A 19,164-nucleotide genomic window follows, 5' to 3' on the forward strand; every position below is an offset into this window, starting at 1 on the left:
ACTACACATTAATACGAACAAAATAAGATCTCACATGTATGTTTTGAAGTACGTATTGGAAAGAAATTAGAAGATTATCTTCAATTATGAATAGTGTTAAGATTCCAAATGAGACTAATATTCAAAAACATAGAGAGTACGTACTATCTAGTTTGTAATATAAATAGAGGCATATATCCACGTAAGTACGTTATCCTGTTAAATCCTCCATTAGATTTGTGAAAGTGATTCGACTATAGTATTAATTGATGAGTGCAGCTCAAGCCCATCCAAACAAAGTTTTTAAAATCCGGGTAAAAATAATCAAACTATTGCATGCATTCATGCAATGCACAATCAAATTGAAATGATTGCAAAACACTAGCTACTACAAAATCATTACAACAGAGGAGTGACGTGTATTATTGTTGCACATAAAATTGGGGGTTTCTGAAGTGATTTTGGCACACTATTGAATTTTAGTTGATTTTAACACACCTCATAACACGTCTAGATGACGTGCTAAAATCATGTTTCCTAATAATTAATTTGCATATTGTAATTAATAGACCTTTAAAATTAGGATTAGCTCAAGAGAAGGGGATAGTCCCTTAAGAGTGGTTGAGGCACAAGGAAAACAAGTTCTAGTATTTATATGGTAGTTCTCTGATTAATAACTATAGAAGTGGTAAAGTTTTGTGTTAAGGAAATTATCGTTATAAGTTGGATAAGTAGAGAAGAAGTTGGCTGGCAAGTTTTCTGACATTTCTAGTTGATCTGTTGTGTGAGCAGAAGAAAACATTTATTTGATTCAATTTATATGTATTTGTTAGATCTATATTAATATCAGATGAATGCATATACAAAATTTCTACCGAATACCAAGTATAGTTCAAGAGTAAATATCTCATAAAAAGGACAGTGTATAACTAGAAAGAAAACAACAGAGCTGAACAAATGATAAATTAACTCTTTGTGTGTAATTGTAAATACTTATACTTAGGTAGCTAGTTTGGGGGGTCGTTCAGACAAAAAAGGAAGTATCATTCATATTAAAAAATTATCATTCTGTAACAAAAAAAAAAAAGGTGTCATTTTGGTTTAAAAAGTACCATTTAATTTCTTTTTTGTCTTTTTTCTTATTTTGTCTTTTGCTATAATATGCATTTGCAAACACATATCAGATATTCGAAAATACTTCCTCCTAATTTGGACCCCTTTCAATTTGTAACTTATATTGGATCATCCAGAAATAAAAATATATAAAAATAGCTAGCAAAACATTTTAAGTACTAGGTAGCTAGGGACCCCCCTTCAATTTGTAACTTATATTGCATGCAAAACATTTTACGTACTAGGGAACCTTAAATTGCATGTGATGCATTGAAGCCAATGATGGTGCGCATTGATCAATTAGGCAGAAGAAAATTTCAATTGCAGAAGGACACTAAGGAGTACAATTTGATGCAACAATTTTGCATGCACCGTTACATACTTAATTACATACTTCGTATGTCACAACCATATTATAAATAATTAAATATTATTGATAAATTTGAAGTTCTTGCAAACTTCACTACTACGACCAACCTTATTGTAAATGGAGTATAATTACCAACAAGAAGATAAGACACTGAAATAAGAAACCATATATTTCCAGCAAAAGTTCGATAAGATGAGTTCAATTGCATTATATTATGACACTAGTTGATCAAGGCATGTATCCTCCGTGGCCACCCCCTTCACCGCCACCAGCCCCATAACCACCAGCATGGGCTCCTTCACCAGCGAATCCACCGCCACCACCGGATCCTCCACCCCCACCAACACCGTATGCATGACCTCCTTCACTTGCACCTCCTCCTGCTCCACCGCCACTACCGTATCCACCTCCTGCAGCAGTACCTCCATAGGCCGCTCCACCACCACCACCACTTCCTCCTCCGCCTCCAGAGACATGTCCACCAGCCCCACCATCACCATACCCACCTCCATGGCCACCACCTTCACCACCGGCATGCTCTCCTCCAGCCCCATAAGCACCACCACCCCCACTACCACCACCAGCACCACCACCGTAGGCAGACCCACCACCAGTTGCCCCACCTCCATGGCCTCCACCTCCACCGCCACCGGCTGCATGCTCGCCTCCAGCTCCATATGCCCCACCTCCACCACTTCCTCCACCGGCACCACCGCCGTAAGTGGCTCCACCACCAGCTATACCACCTCCTTCACCACTACCACCACCATATCCTCCAGCTTCTCCTCCTCCATGAGTTGCTCCACCGCCTCCACCACTTCCACTACCTCCTCCACCAGCATATGCAGCTCCACTACCAGCTGCACCACCTCCTTCACCACTACCGCCACCATATCCTCCAGCAGCAGCTCCTCCATGAGCTGCTCCACCGCCTCCACCCTTTCCGCTACCTCCTCCACCGGCATATGCAGCTCCACTACCAGCTGCACCGCCTCCTTCACCACTACCACCACCATATCCTCCAGTAGCTCCTCCTCCATGAGCTGCTCCACCACCTCCACCACTTCCACTACCTCCACCAGCCGCATATGTAGCTCCACTACCAGCTGCACCACCTCCTTCACCACTACCGCCACCATATCCTCCAGCAGCTCCTCCTCCATGAGCTGCTCCACCACCTCCACCACTTCCACTACCTCCCCCACCCGCATATGCAGCTCCACTACCAGCTGCACCACCTCCTTCACCACTACCACCACCATATCCTCCAGTAGCTCCTCCTCCATGAGCTGCTCCACCACCTCCACCACTTCCACTACCTCCACCAGCCGCATATGTAGCTCCACTACCAGCTGCACCACCTCCTTCACCACTACCGCCACCATATCCTCCAGCAGCTCCTCCTCCATGAGCTGATCCACCACCTCCACCACTTCCACTACCTCCCCCACCCGCATATGCAGCTCCACTACCAGCTGCACCACCTCCTTCACCACTACCGCCACCATATCCTCCAGCAGCTCCTCCACCATGAGCTGCTCCACCGCCTCCACCTCTTCCACTACCTCCACCTCTTCCACTACCTCCTCCACCAGCATAGCCAACTCCAGTACCAGCTGCACCGCCTCCTTCACCACTGCCGCCCCCATATCCTCCCGCACCTCCTCCATGAACCGCTCCACCACCTCCACCACTTCCCGCTCCCCCGGCATAACCACCTACACCAACATCGACCCCAACACCAAGATCAGTATGCCCTCCAAGTTCAAAAGTGAGGAGAGCCCTAGTGGCAGTGCATATACCTACTCCTAACACCAAAAAGAAAACAACATAAGACGTTTTTCGGTAAGCCATATTGAGAATGTTTTTCTGATGGTTTAAGGGATGCTTAGAGAGATGGTACTTATAGGCATGGGGTATTGGGGTTAGGATTAAAATAGCGTGTTACTCGCACTCAACATGGGAAAAGGAAAGGATTACTCATTGTTCCCACTATCACTCTATCAAGTACTACAACAACTACAAAATATACAAATCAGAAGCCGCAATTTTCAACTTATTTAGTGACTCACATTAGTGTGCCTCTATGCTGTTTTCCAACACTTAGCTTGAATTAATTTATTTATGTGTTTTCATCATATAATTGACCTATAATTCATCATTTTATTGCATTTAATGTTACTATTAGTTCCTTCCACATCACTCCACAATTTGAAGAGATCTAATCCTGATTAGGTATACTCTATCCTGCTCCTCTATTCGAATTGTTTATACGTACTAATTAATACCGCGGTTTTATGAGATAATGAGCACAAAGATTAAATTAATCACACCATATCTTGTGAAAGTCATTATTGTTAATTCGGTGAGGCAAGAACTTATAGTACTACGCAATTCATAATTGATTAGCTAAAGATATGTAGTCATGTAGAAGAAGATATAGTTTGTAAAAGAAAAATAAATACTTTTAATTTCTTGCGTTTTGTTGTTTTGAGTAGATAGATTTTTGGTTAGATTGCTTGGAAGAATCGTGATTATTATTGTTTTCGCATAATTAAGTAAAACACAAATTCTTATTTACAATGGGTGTACAACAAATATTGTACACCGGAGTAAAAGTTAACTCAAAATGCTTAAAAGTTAAGCATATATATGTAAAAGTTATCTATTTCTTAGTGATAAATTTTTTCATTTTAGTAAACTTATTTCTTCAAAATAACTAATAATGTATAAAATTAATCATTTAACCCTTTAAAATATTTATCTATCAATTTTCTTTTACTACTCCCTTCGTCCCGGAATACTCGACCCGGTTTGACCGGCACAGAGTTTAAGGGACTTGAATTGACTTATTTAATTTAATAGGTAGTAGTTGATAGTGGGGTATTATTTTAATGTAGTTAGTGGGAGTTGGGTTAAGAGGTGGGGTTGGGAGAGAGTAGGGGTTGAATTTTTAATTATTTTGTGTATGGAGTAGGGGGTAGGTGGGTTAATAGGGGTGGAGTGAGAAATAATATAATATTATTAGAATATTTCCATTTTTAGAAACAGGTCAAGTATTAAGGGACGACCCGATAAGGAAAACAGGTCAAGTATTCCGGGACGGAGGGAGTAATATAAAAGTTAATCAAAATTAAGTTAAAGTTACAAAAAAAGGGGTTAAAGTTATCTACAAGACCTTTTGAAAGTAAAATGCTTTCACATGCATCAAATAATCTCAATTCTGCCGGGTAATCCATAATTTCACAGTACACAGGGCCGGTTCTGGGGCAGCGCGGGGTGAGCGACGGAACAGGACCCCCAAATTTTAACTTTAAATATAGTGTAAATAGTCTCCTAAATATGCATAAACACTAAGTTGGAGCATTGGTTAAGGTAATATGCTAATAAATCAAAGGTCCTGGGTTCGGAACCCCTCAAATGGAAGTTATGTTTTTGCTCGCCCAATTATTATGGAATGATTATAGCCCCGGCACTGACAGTACACTCCTGGGAATTTGATAGAAAAATGCAGAACTCTAGAGGTTGAGATTTAATTAGCGTTTGTATGGCATACATGTAACTTATTATGCATATTCATCTGCGAAAAACAGTCACCTTGCCTCTCGCGAGTATTTTTCCCTACTGTTACAAGTCAATAATACTTTCACCATTTAATTTGTACATAGTACACCGTGTTGGTATTTGTAATGCAACACGGATCCCTTTAACATGATAATGTTTGTGGGCCAGTTTTGATGTTTGTCATAGGTATTGGTTGTGGAGTATTGATTGGAAGTTCCGGTTTATATGGAATTCCTAATAAATACTCTTTTATTAATCAGAGGCATAGAGAAACGCATAAACCCTAAACAAATATTATCTCTGTCATTATTGTCCCGCAAAGATCTGAGCAATTCTTGAAGTAATTCCAGTCTTCCAATCGGGATACCGAATTGGAAGATAGATGTGTAATGTGTACGTCACTGAGAACCTTGTATCGGTGGTGGCGAAATATGCTTCTAGGGCAGGCATAGAACCCGTTACAACTTTTGAGATTAATTATTGAGTATCGTATTCTTCCCTGTTATTATTTTATTGTAAATTTTCATGGTTACAACATATTATTTCCAGCACACCACATTCGCAGAATAATGTAGTTCAATCTATATTTTTGGTCTTTCCTGGTTCTTGTTTAGTTGGTTCTTCTACAGGTTGTGCTAACTTCACACAAAATGAAGACGAAGTGGCTCAACTTGTTTCTTTTTACGTACAGATTTTACGACTTCAGATTTTAACTGGTGAAGTTTAATTTTGTGGTCATTTTTCGAGTACTATGACTTTGATTCTGACAAACCAAAAGTTCCTAAACCAAATCCAAATGGTTTGCTGTTGTGCATATGATAACATCGAATGAAATGCCCTAACTTTTATCATTTTAGGATATGAAATGCCCTAATTTTTGGAGAACAGACCCTGCTAATTCAGCTACTTCACTCTGTTCAGAAAGGAGTGCACACTTCTAAAAATAATACTCCCTCCGTCTCAGATTAGTTGTTACACTTTCCTTTTTCGTCTGTCCCAGATTAGTTGTTACACTTCTAAATTAGGAATGACCTCACAATTATTATATTGTCTCTCTCTTCCCACTAAATATTTTTTCGTCCCCACACCCTCTCTCATTCGATTAAAAAAATACCCCACTAACTCCTATCACATCTACTTTTTCAATAAAATAACAATTGATAACCAAACAACCACTTATCACCTAAAACTTTGTGCAAAGGTAAGTGTAACAACTAATTTGAGACGGAGGGAGTATATGACTAAAATATTAGTCTTTTTCTACTCTATAAGCATGCATGATTTCATGCAGAGAGATTAGAGATATACCAGTATCTTCATTGTTGCAACTTGCTACAATCTATGTTATTGTATCGGAGTAATATACTCATATCCATGTCAAATTGTCAAGAATTTACAGGTGTTGCAGGTTTATTTTGGGATGAAGAGTACGAGTATCAAGTTATCAACACATCATGATATAAGGCGAAATCAGAGACAATTACTTCCATATAAGTATATAATATTAAAATTAACAACAATTGTGGATCAATAAATAGCATGAAGTGGCTGAATAGGGAGAGCTCATGACCATGATCTCTTAAATGTATAAATCAAAATAAAACACCAAATGATTCATTAAAGAGTAAAACACTATGACGCAACTATATGATTCATAAAATACATGACTACATATATCAGTATTTTCTCCAAGGACTAAAGAGCATTACTACACGGAGTAGTTTTGAACTTTCAGCTCATTATTACTCGGCCGCTCGGGCAAAAGCCCGTGCTTGGCGGAATATGAAAATGGCGATCTAAATTCAAGGGTAATACCCACCGTGTGCGCCTCCTTCACCACCTCCAGCACCACCGCCGTATCCACCTGCATGAGCACCACCTGCATAGGCACCACCACCACCTGCGCCACTTCCTCCACCTGCACCGTATGCATGTCCCCCTTCTCCTGCAGCAGCTCCACCTGCTCCTCCTCCACTACCATATCCGCCACCTGCAGCTTCACCATCACCACCGTAAGCACCAGCGCCCCCACCACCACTTCCACCACCACCACCGTACCCTGCGGCATGTCCTCCTGCTCCACCGTATGCACCTCCTCCACCACTTCCACTTCCACCGCCACCACCGTATGCCCCTGCACCACTACCAGCATAAGCTCCTCCATGGCCAGCGCCTTCACCGCCTCCACCTCCATAGCCCGCAGCATGTCCTCCTTCTCCACCGTATGCACCTCCTCCTCCATGGCCAGCGCCTTCACCACCTCCACCTGCATAGCCTGCGGCATGTCCTCCTTCTCCACCGTAGGCACCTCCTCCTCCATGGCCAGCGCCTTCACCGCCTCCACCTGCATAGCCTGCGGCATGTCCTCCTTCTCCCCCGTATGCACCTCCTCCACCACTTCCACTGCCACCACCTCCACCGTATGCACCAGCACCCTCGCCAGCAAAAGCTCCTCCATGACCACCACCTGCACCACCTCCATAGCCTCCAGCGTGTTCTCCCCCAGCGCCATATGCACCGCCACCACCAGATCCACTACCGCCACCGCCACCATATGCACCACCTTCACCTGAGTATCCCCCTGCATGACTGCCACCCCCTCCTTCACCACCTCCACCTCCATAGCCACCAGCATGCTCTACCCCTCCATACGCACCAGCACCACCTCCACCACTTCCACCGCCACCACCACCAGCATAAGCACCTCCACCATATTCACCAGCTCCTCCTAGGCCACCGCCTGCACCACCTCCATAACCACCAGCATGTGCCCCTCCTTCACTGTATGCACCACCACCACCGCTTCCTCCACCACCTCCACCAGCATATCCACCATGTGACATACCTCCCCCTTCACCACCTCCACCACCATATCCAGCTGCATGCCCGCCACCTGAACCATAAACGCCTGCCCCGCCAGAACCACTACCACCACCCCCGCCACCAGCATATCCTCCTAAATGTTCATAAGTGAGTAGGGACCTAGCAGCAGAGGAAACTCCTAACCCAAGTAACAAGAAGAAAACAGCACAAGAGATTTTGTGGGCAGCCATTAGAATGTTTTAGAATCCCACAAAACCAGATGATTAGCAATGATAAGATAATTGGGTATTTATAGGGATTGGTTTAGAAATGGTAGGGTCCATAAGCGTGTTGCTCACACTTGAGTGGTTAAGCCACATTGAAAAGAGAAGCTTATTGTCCCATCCCTACTATTTGGACCATTTTTTATTTCCCAAGAATGTAGTAGTAGCTTTTTAGTCTTTTAGTGTACTTTGTGCTGTCTTCAACATTCATACATTTCTTAGTGCCTATAATCCTTTTTTACTTAATGGTCCTCCATAAAAGATATAATCAACAATCAATTTCTTAGTAATACAAATATTTGTAATAGTACAAAAGCACAGAATAACAGTAATCCAGTTTTATCCAATAATCCTTAACAGGGAAAGGCAAACTCTGTTTCGAAAGACGGGGAAGAAAGTATGTTAATTAAGATTATAATATTTCATCAAGTACAGATTCTGCTAAACCTAGGACAAAGAAGGATAATGAAACTCAAGGCCACCTCCATAGTGATCATGAATCACAGAAAGTTTGATCAATTTATTTTGGATTTTATGTGAGTTGAAAAAAAGCATCCCAACATGTTTTAACTTCAAAAGACTTCAATGGCAATGATGTTCTCCAAAGTTCATTGGTTCTTTTATCAATTATCAGCATATGATTCTCTTGAAGTATTCTCTTGTATTCTTAGATGTATTACTAACATGCTTTTGTCAAATAATTACTACTAGCATGATCAAAACTCCAATTCAAGCTAACCGCTTTTCTCAGGATTTGATCAATTTTCTGAAAATTATTATGATTTGATTACAGAAGAAAAAATAATAGAACTATTATGCAATCAGTGTCACCAAAGTCAGCATGCGCAGAATGTGATGCCGCCTAAGCTTAGGTCCCCATGTGGGATTACTACTAGTGAGGATTAAAAGTAAAATGGGTGCTATCCAACCAAGCAGAGTGTAGTAGTTTTTACACTTTTGAAATCACATACCAAACATTTTGTTTATACTATGATTTTTCCTTGTAAGTCAACCACTACCATATCTTTATGTTAAAAAAAATTAAAAAATAAAGCAAGAGACAGGAGTTAGTGTTCGGAGAAGAAAAGAAGCTTCAGATTATCTAACAGATGAACAAGAGGAGAGCTTTCCCTATTGTAACACACACAAGTACGCAAACCAGTGTTTTTTGCATCCAAAAAACTAAGCAATTAGCACCTTGTTAGTCATGAAAGATTTAGAGAAGTCCTCAGAACAAGCAGAAATGTATGTATCACAGAAAACTACTCACGATTCTGAGACCTTTTCATCATGAAAATATGTATACTCTTCCGTAGTTGTCACATTGTCCTAATCCTAAGATTCCTAACCCCTTAAATGGATATGACATGATTTTACAACACGGAAATTTATGATACATTATACGCACTACCTCCGTTTCATAAAGATCTTTAAGTTACTATTTACACAAATATTAAGACAAATGTAGAAAAGTTGGTAGAATATAATAAAATATGGATAAAGTAAGAAAAATATGTTAAAAGATGGATGGATGTAAGAAAAAATGAATAAAGTAAAAGAAAATGAGTGGAAAATTGTAAATTTTTTGGGCTAAGAAAGTAACAATGGTAAGGTAGTAAATTTTCATGTCAAAAAATAGAATAAAACAAAGTGTAAAGAACATTATGAAATGGACTAAAACGGAAAGTGTAAAGATCATTTTGAAACGGAGATAGTATGAATTTATGTCCTTGGTGAACTTAACATTAAAGTAGAAAACGTAGTCATCTACTCCTTCCGTCCCTAAAAGATTGTCCCAAATGTTTTTATTCACTTTATTAAGAATTGAGTAAATTCAAAAGCAAACGGTTAGGTAGATTTGTCTTTTAATTAGATTAAATAATAGTGTGAGGAGAGTCACGTGGGGACAACAAACCAAATAAGGTATGGGGTAAACAAAGAGGGACAACTATTTATAGTATATGGGAAAATCTTTTAGGGACGGAGGGAGTACTATTTTCAGACAGCTAATAACTTGTGCCTGACTATTAATCCCAGACCAAGAGAATACAAGAAACAAGCTCCATAATGGAGATATTCAAGGAAATCCATCAGCACATTCTGCTGTCAACCTAACTCAAATCATATCCAAATACCATGCTATTCTACTACAACTCCAGGTTTTCTGTTCCAAATTAAATCTGTATTCAGTGACTATTCAGGGAAAAACATTTATAGCTTAATCTGATTCTCTTATGCTTTTGGTATACTTCTCCAATGATGGCACTCCTACAAAGTTTAACCCAAGTAACACAATCTATATGATCATACTTGACAAAATAGTCCTAACTACGGAGTATAACTTTATCAAAACTGTGGAGAAACCAACTCCGGGAGTTTGGAGCACTCGTCCAAGGGCCTAAAATGCAAAAGTTCATCCACGGTAATGCCTAGTGGTCAAGACTACACTCTACAGTACCTTCCACCTTCTACACAAGCAAAAAAAAAGACATTTTAAAGCAGCCTCCATTATTGACTTGAAGAAGCAACTCTTAAGTCTTAAGAGAGAATAACCCCCGGAAAAAAAAGGAAACAAAGTTCAACGCTTTTCTCCTACACAGCTAGTAAGGGTGCACTTCTTATCTTCTGATCATTACCATTACCAAGCTAGTAGCTCCACATTAGAATCACTAGTGGGATATCACATGTTACAAACTTCAATTCCTTCAACTCCATATACTACTAATGGTGCGGGACCTACCCATCTTGCTTTGCCTGGCTAGTGCTTTCATCTCTTTTCCTTCTGCAGGCTGAAGAACAAAATGAAAACAAAGCAAAGTGCATTCACATCTCTTATTAGTTACTAAAACTAGAATTTCAGTTACATTTCAGTCATTGAACACGTAGGGATGCAGTCTCCACTTAGCTTCGCTTTCTGTAAGTTCTATGTCTAATTAAGTTGGTTAAATGTCTTGGACTATAGCATATAACTTTGGGAATATGTATATCTTGAATTAGAACAGATCAAACCTTCAATTTATTTGGAGAAATAACAATTTACAAGACTTCTGAAATTGCATTGTTTTATTTCTGTTTTCTCAAAATCAGAAGTCTGTATTATTCATTTTGAGTTTCCAATCCTCAATCAGGATCCATACTATATCTTTGTTCATGGGATTAGATTGCTTGACAACTCCTAGGGATTTGCGTAACATTCCTCCCAACAATACTCAAAATAATACTTGATGAGATGTACAATCACCTTTGTATACGGTATACACCACTCAGAAGAACCTAGATATGGCCTATAAGTATATCCACTATAGTAGACCTATCTCTCAAGTACTCCACTAAGTTGTTATACAATAATTTCTTCTAATTTTTATGTGGTTAATGGAGGTTGTTTGGTATCAGATCATTAATCAGATTCCACTGACAACTTAATTGTAGATAATTAGAAAATCAGCATTTCTCTACAGATTTTATTTTATCATTTAACCTTGTGTACTTTCCATCTCCAGATCAGTTTCTTAGTATTATTTGTTGGAATTTAAACACGAAGTACATAGAGCATTAACTCAAGTGGAAGCAGCAGCCTATCAAATTTAATGTTAATATGGGATAATGGAGATCAAATGCTGCCCCCATTTTCCCTTTAATGGGAACTTTTTTTCGATTTTTCCAGTAATGCAAATCAAACATCAGCTTTACAATATTCTTTTAAGCATAAGCCTTTCGCTAATTCGCCATTCTGTCTGAATAGGCAATCAAGAGTGGAGAATTAGCAAAACCACCATGCCTTAATTTCTAGAAGATTGGCTTTTCCAATACTATTATGTTTTATAATCCTTTTTGTGCATTATAAATCCTTGTTATCCTCGTTGTTGATTAAAACTAATTGTTTAACAAAAGGTTCACTAAGTGAATTAACCATAGCAAGATGATGCATGCTTAACTTTATCACCTACTAGTTCCAGTTACAGATCAGTAATCATAAGAGGAAACATCGAATTACTTTTGTCGATGATGGTGGTCACCTATGTCTATGATCTTCAACTTGCAAGGTACACAAAATGGTGACAAAATCATATAACTAGAAGGGTTACATTTCCAAAATATACCCACTTGTTGAGTCAGGAATATAAGAAATGTTTCTGAGATTGGTTCTTTTTGGCTCATCTCTGAGATGATTTTATCATTCCTTGGGGAGCAAACCCTTATGTATAACATTAGGTTAAGAGAAACAGCTAAAAAGCTGGTGCCTGTCTTATCTAAAGATAACAAACAAAAAAGTTACCATTACATGATCTTTGTTAAGAGTTTTCTGGTCTTAATGTTCTGTAACTATATTAGCAGCGCGCAGACTCTTATGGGTAGACAAGGGTGAATAGAAGCTCTAAAAGACTTCAATATGGGCTAGGTAGACTAGCCGTAACGACAGGGTATTCGAAAAAAGCACCCCCATGAGGATGCTGGGGTAACAGGTTTTAGCAAGAAGGGTTTAAGTTATATCGCGTCTGCATCTAGACATTCCAGCACCCCCATGAGGATGCTGGGGTAACAGGTTTTAGCAAGAAGTGTTTAAGTTATATCGCGTCTGCATCTAGACATTCCAGCGCGCTACATGTCCCTTTTATGAGAGGATTTGTAGGGTGGGAATGGGATTGGTGTTCTGAGGATCTATCATAGAAAATTGGGAACTTGGGATGCATATCCTTAGATAAGTAGCATTACAACAACACAACTAACAAGATGTCAGGCTTGCAGTAGACTGTAGAATTGGAAAATTGGAAACAGCCACCGGTAGAATTTCTTAAGCGCCTTGCAGTAGACTGTCAGGCTTTTCTTTTCTTTTCTTTTTTAGTTGTTGAGGATATCATTTTGTAGGCTAGTTCTTTTACTAACTTGTGTTATTTGTCATGTTAAGGGATTCGGAAAATCCGTAGCTTATTTCATGAAGATAATTGTTTCAGGAAGAATATGTTTTGGTAGACAACTTTGATTTCTCTAAGACATTCAAGGGTGGGTCTTGATATGCAGGATGAATAACCCTCCCCACCCAGTTTTTCCCCTCAAAACCTCATACTATCAAAAGATAATACAAAAAAGGACAAAAAAATATGATCAAATATCAGATGAGAGCCTAATTATGAAGAAAAAAAGAAAGAAAAAAAAAAGACGGAAACCATTCCTCGGCATTAGGAAGTTTGCTAAGGTGAGGTTTAAGGTGATTTTCATAGGCACTAAACAAAATCAAATTCTGAAGGCCGCACCTTTTCTACTGGAATTGTGACACTATAGGCTAAACCTAGGCCCACAAAAACACCCAAATCCTTCTGCTCTTGGTAGTAGGGGCATAGCAGTAACCAGTAAGCAAGTGAATAAATTCACAAGGGAGCAAGGCACCATCGAGTTCAGAAAGCCTATTGAAAGTAAAGGAACGTATTCTTACTTATTCACTACATATTTATGTTGAGCAAGTTCACACAACCACATCGGAGAAACGACACCTGATAAGTGGATCTTTAATATATTTCAAAGGCCAATTAGGTGCTAATGGCAGATACAGAGGTGTTCGGAACAGCCTAGAAAGTTGGAAGATATTTTGGGTAGGAAAAGGAGGGGAAACTTGAGGATGGGTTTAACCTTACATTGTCCTTACCCCTAGAAACACAGAGTACCACATTTCAACATAAAAGTTACAGGTTGTGGTTCGCAGAGGGGTCAGACAAAACACTAAAAAACTTGATTGGTTGCTTGAATATGTAATTTTGATAATGTTTTATGATTGACGAGCAAAATTAAGCTTCCAACATCATCATCATAACAAAGTACAACCCGAAATTGACCACTCTGTTCTTGGTGTTTCCATAATGACCCACTTGCCTCCAGTACTTTCACTACTCAGCATCAGCATAAGACCTATGTTGATGTGCATGCTGTTACACCCACTCTCAGTCTCTAGAAAGGTAAGGAAAGTGTTCGAGATACTGCCTTAGATTGTTGCTAGATGAGTAAAATCAAAGTAAACAGGCATATTTGAGCTTCACATGGAGTCATGGACGTAATGTTTATGCGCTGAGGCATTTGAGTTCTAAAGATCGACTTTCTTTGGATAGTTGTGAGTTGTGACCTGTAAGGCTTGCAGTATTGGTTTTTACTTGCTATATTTACTTGAAAGCGATTGAAGACCAATCGCATCAATTAGATTATTTTCATACAAATTTGACAAAACCGCAACTAGTTTTTGTTCATCCAATTGGACAAAACGAGTGCAACCCATTGTGAATTTGTAATTAGATGAAAATTCCCTTTATTTTTATTCATTTACAAAATTCAACCCCAGAGTTTGGTTTATTTTTAGTTATTATTCCAAAGGTGGATTAATCTAAGAAGAGGGTTAAAGACTTAAAGGTGTGTTCTATTCACCTGATTTTCACTTATTTTTTCTGAACTTGACTGAACTTATTAGAACTTATCAAAACTTATTTTAGTTATAAATTGTACTTGGTCAACCCTTATTTTTCCTAAATTTATCTTATCTGAACTTATTTTTCCTGAAATAACTGGAAATAAGGTGAGCAAAATAGAGCCTCAAAGTTCAAATAATCATGATGGTTTTTCCTTTCTAAGAGCATGCTGAAAGTAAAACCAAATAAAGAGAACCAAATACACCATGTATATCACATTTATCAGAAATTACACAATTTATCTCCTGAACTTAACAAAGTCTAATGTGATACAGTTTATTGAAGACGAGCAAAATCAACAGAAGAAAAGGCCTGAAAACCAGATAACCATACAGATTAACTTCTATAAACACTTAAAAGGAGGAATATTATGAGACATGCCTTGATGAGAAAAGGGGAAGCGTTCATTGCTCAATCACACGTTTGGCACCATCCAGAGTATTTCTCAGTAGCATGGCTACAGTCATGGGTCCGACACCTCCAGGAACAGGCGTTATCCATCCTGCTACTTTACTCACTTCCTGGAAATCAACATCCCCAACCAGCCGGTAACCTGCCTTCTTACTTGGATCATCCACTGCATTTGTCCCCACATCAATTACAGCAGCACCGGGTTTTATCCAGTCACCTTTAATCTGAAATGTGAGGAAGATTTATAAAATCAAACAAACAATAAAACACCGCATAACAATAGAATCAATTTAGCTTAAACTTCTTCAGGGAAAAATTAGCAAATTATACCTAGCTAAAACTGAATAGAAAATGCCCTTATAAAGGGTAAAGGCAAAACCTATTGTTCTTATTATAATATCACTTGTGTGCAGCTAACAAAAAGATAAACACGATGAGTGATTTGTTAGGGAAGTATTTCCAATGACAAGTGAAGAATCTGAGAATATAAAAAATCTCAAGAATGCTGAAAGATCTTTGTTGATTGAAAAAGTTCTTGCAAGACAGAACCTGGACGAGTAGATCATTGTCTTAATACTCTCTCCAGTCTTCATTCCTATCGAGTGGCATTTTTCTCTACCCTAAAAAAGTCTTGCATGTTATTAATGTTGTGTGTCGAAGTTATTTGTCCGATAGAAAGCCAACAAGCTCGCGGCCTTCTCCAGTTGTTAGGGGAGCTTGTTTGCAGGCCAAAAAGCATGGAGTGTTAGGAATTGAAGACTATTTCAGATGGAACACGACAGACATGGGTAAGTATGTTTGGAACATAGCCCATAGACATGGATCAGTCATCTACATTTAGGGGACTGATTAATGGAGTTATCAACCTCCAACACATGCTAGTTGAAGTCTGAAACCAATGTGGCTAGAGACACCTTCAAAAGGGTCTATCAAGGAAATAATTGGTGCGCTGGGGTATAAATTATGAAATATGCTTAATATTCCAAAGCATAGCTTCTTGTGCAGGCTAACTACGTTTGACAGATTAAAGCTGCATAAATTTAAGGTCTGAGATGTAGATTTCTTGCACTCTACAGTACATGGGAAACCCTGAAACCATAGACATTTGTTTATCTACAACAGTTGTGTTTATAAAAATAAGAGCTGGTAGTGCAGTGTGTAATGAGATTTCTAAATCTGCCAAAAAAAAAAAAGTGCTAGCGGCAGCTGAAGCTTTGGCTTGGCTTAAAGTACATGACTACATGCTATGAACTGGAAATATGCAGTGGAGGGCTTCTAAGTATGATTGCAATAGGCGGATAAGACGAGTAAAATGAAGAAATGAACTAACATATGGACTCAAAGAAATGAAGCTTTATGGAACAAAATTGTGCCTAAGAACCGCAGTAGACATGGTAAGACTTGGTTTGAGAATCTGTAATTTTCAGAAGTGTTGCATTGTTTTCAGTAGTGTTGTACCTATTGCATTCACTGATCATAAGGAAGGCCCTTCCTAAAAAGTAAGTGCCTTAAAATTGTAATTAAGGGTTCCGTTCTAAGCAATAAATTTATTTCATTTCTTAGCTCAAAAAATAAAAGAAAGAAAAAGTAAGGGGGGAAAGTGGCAAGTCCGAGACTACAGATCATAGTTTCAAGGAAGAAGGCAACAAGAGGGGCAAAATAGATCATTAAATACCATCATAGCTTGTCCTGCTGCTGCAATGACGATGTCAGCTTGACGAATGATGATTTCAGGGTCAGTTGTACGAGAGTGGACAATACTAACTGTTGCATCTGCTTTCAAGAGGAGGAGTGATACTGGCAATCCAACAATATTACTACGACCTACAACAACTGCCATTTTTCCTTTTACACTAATACCACTTCGAGACAGAAGCTCAAGACAGCCCTGTCAAAAAGAAATCTCCATAAGGTCAAAGATCTGGACAGTGACTAGTCAGCAAAATACAAGTTCAGCATTTAAAGGAAGCAATTAGGATTTGAATCAATCACCTTTGGCGTGCAAGGCTCAAAAAGGGGGTCTCTGCCTTTCATTGCAAGTTTTCCGATGTTCAGAGGATGGAACCCATCTACATCCTTATCGATGCTTATTTCACTTAAAACTCTTTCTTCATTTATATTTTTGGGCAATGGAAGCTGAACAAGTATACCTGAAAGCCAATAAGAAAATCAGTTGAAACACAATTTTTGGTCTAATTAAATAAACAATAAGAAAACCAAAGACCAAAAAAAAAAATAGAAATGAAAAAACCACAAATAGGTTCCTCCAACAGTTTGCTAAGAGCCGCCAACTTCAGTTCCCACAGAGCTCACAATTTTAAAGCAAAAGCAATGTCCTAAACTAAACATCCAGGCATCCCCGTGCTCATGAACTAACAAAGAGAAAAACTAGCAGAAGACAAAGTAATTCCCAGAAAGAAAATCCCATCCAACTCAGGGGTTTTTTTATAGTGATTATCTCGTATAGAAAAATTTGTTGTTTAATTTCTTATTTCAAGCGCTTCTATAATGCTTCCTACGAGAGATATTCTACTCTATAAAAAAATACCGACATATGACAAGTTGGCGATTGCAAGAAAAGTAGTGTAGTGAACAAAGAGGATAAAGAAGCACAATATACCATATACATAAAAATACTAAGTAAATCAAATTGTTAAAAAGAATAACAAACCATGTACTTCGGGGTTCGCATTTAACTCGTGAACCTTAGCGATTAATTCAGGCTCAGAGACTTGCTCAGGCAGGTCTATGTCGAAAGACTTGATCCCCACCTCAGCACATGCTTTCCTTTTCATATTCACATAGCTTTGAGAATCCTTCCTGTTGCCCACGATGACTACAGCCAGTCCAGGGACCTGTACACGTTGAGCATGCATGAAATAATGTCTCTCCACCATAGAGGAATGATCAAACGGTAAAATAAATATTTGGCAGAACAAGTACTCTTGGTGTGGGGAAGAAACAGATGGAGGAAGCTGGTATATGAGTATGTAAGAAATGAGCAACAAAGGAATTATTTTCAATTTGGTGCAAGCTGGACAAATGCATAGCCTTATTTTCACAGAGATGGGGTCTGTTGCATAGAGTCTATCTAATATGGTCATCCACAAAGATCCTCCTCCTCCATTAGCTTCTAGCTTTGAGCTTTTACTTCAGCTCTTGATCACAATCCAGAAACTGGAGCATAGTTCAATTATGCACTTAAAACTTGAACTCATTTCAACTACAACAAACTTAAAAGTAGACAATTAGACAATATGGAATGCTCAGGATCGGATCTACCTATCTTTACTTGCTGTATGGGGGAATCAATTCCCCTAAAACACCATTACCGCCATCAACCTCAGACATTGTTGTTGCAATAGTTCCTAAACAACCCAGAAAAGGGCACATTCTAGCGGTTTAGCAACTTTCCACTATACTCCCTAGTACAATGGATTTCCTATTGCGCTAATGAATTCTGCATTGATCATCTACATATGGCATCATTTCACTACCGAGATCCACAAAATTTCAGTCTGAACAATATCTCCTCGTCAAATAACCAACATTTAACTTGTAATCTCCGATATCCTCTAAAACCCTTTGTCATTCCTCGGCTATATTAACTAGCCAGGCATAACTACAAGACATCAAACCCTAAATCACTTGTGCTACCATTTTAATCCATCAACTCCCAAATTAACATTTTTTTGCAATCTACTTGAAAATTAATTAAGAAAACTACTTAGCACAAATAAAAATGTTCGAAATTGAGGAAATATAGTCAATTTGAAACTAATACGACTAATTGAGCAGTAATCAAAGTAGAAAAACTCATTAATCACAACAAAAATTGAAAAGGAAATTACCTTAGCGTACTTTTGAGAGAGAAGACGAACTTCATCGCCGATTTCTGATCGAATAGTTTGTGCGATGGCTTTTCCGTCGATTAATTTTGCAGACATTTTTGATTGATTCTATCTGAATCTGCAAAAGGATCTTTGGAGGAGATGCAGTGAGCCTATGCGTGCGTTTCTGTTACATTATCTTCATTTTGCATTAGCCTTTTTGAAAGGGCGAAATTGACATTTCGTGTTTTGCACTTAGTAAATTTTACCACGTAGAATAGCCGAATAGGGATTTGCATTGTAGGACCGAACTAGACTGAACTGGATTGAACTGGACTTGAAAAGTTGAATTTTCCATTTTC

The 19,164-nt window shown here is 38.8% G+C and overlaps 2 protein-coding genes across 3 annotated transcripts; both read right to left on the reverse strand.

Moving 5' to 3' along the window:
• Positions 1 to 1,392: 1,392 nt before the first annotated feature.
• LOC110792009 (glycine-rich cell wall structural protein 1.8-like) lies at positions 1,393 to 8,172 on the reverse strand. Of its 2 annotated transcripts, XM_021996802.2 has the most exons (2): positions 6,987 to 8,172; positions 1,393 to 2,100 (listed from the first exon to the last, which is right to left on the reverse strand). In XM_021996802.2, exons 1-2 carry the CDS (start codon positions 8,077 to 8,079, stop codon positions 1,691 to 1,693), a joined length of 1,503 nt encoding a protein of 500 aa, XP_021852494.1. In that variant the 5' UTR covers positions 8,080 to 8,172; the 3' UTR covers positions 1,393 to 1,690. The 2 variants fall into 2 exon arrangements, with proteins under 2 accessions (XP_021852494.1, XP_056689938.1); XM_056833960.1 differs by lacking the exon at positions 6,987 to 8,172 and having other exon boundaries at positions 1,393 to 3,471.
• A 6,575-nt stretch (positions 8,173 to 14,747) lies between these two features.
• LOC110792001 (bifunctional protein FolD 2) lies at positions 14,748 to 19,015 on the reverse strand. Its single transcript, XM_021996794.2, has 5 exons — positions 18,824 to 19,015; positions 17,644 to 17,827; positions 16,965 to 17,122; positions 16,648 to 16,860; positions 14,748 to 15,196 (listed from the first exon to the last, which is right to left on the reverse strand). The coding sequence occupies exons 1-5, from the start codon at positions 18,917 to 18,919 to the stop codon at positions 14,966 to 14,968; spliced, it is 882 nt and encodes a 293-aa protein (XP_021852486.1). The 5' UTR covers positions 18,920 to 19,015; the 3' UTR covers positions 14,748 to 14,965.
• Positions 19,016 to 19,164: the final 149 nt, after the last annotated feature.

This window comes from Spinacia oleracea, chromosome 6 (assembly GCF_020520425.1).
Source record: "Spinacia oleracea cultivar Varoflay chromosome 6, BTI_SOV_V1, whole genome shotgun sequence".
Lineage (NCBI taxonomy): Eukaryota > Viridiplantae > Streptophyta > Magnoliopsida > Caryophyllales > Amaranthaceae > Spinacia > Spinacia oleracea.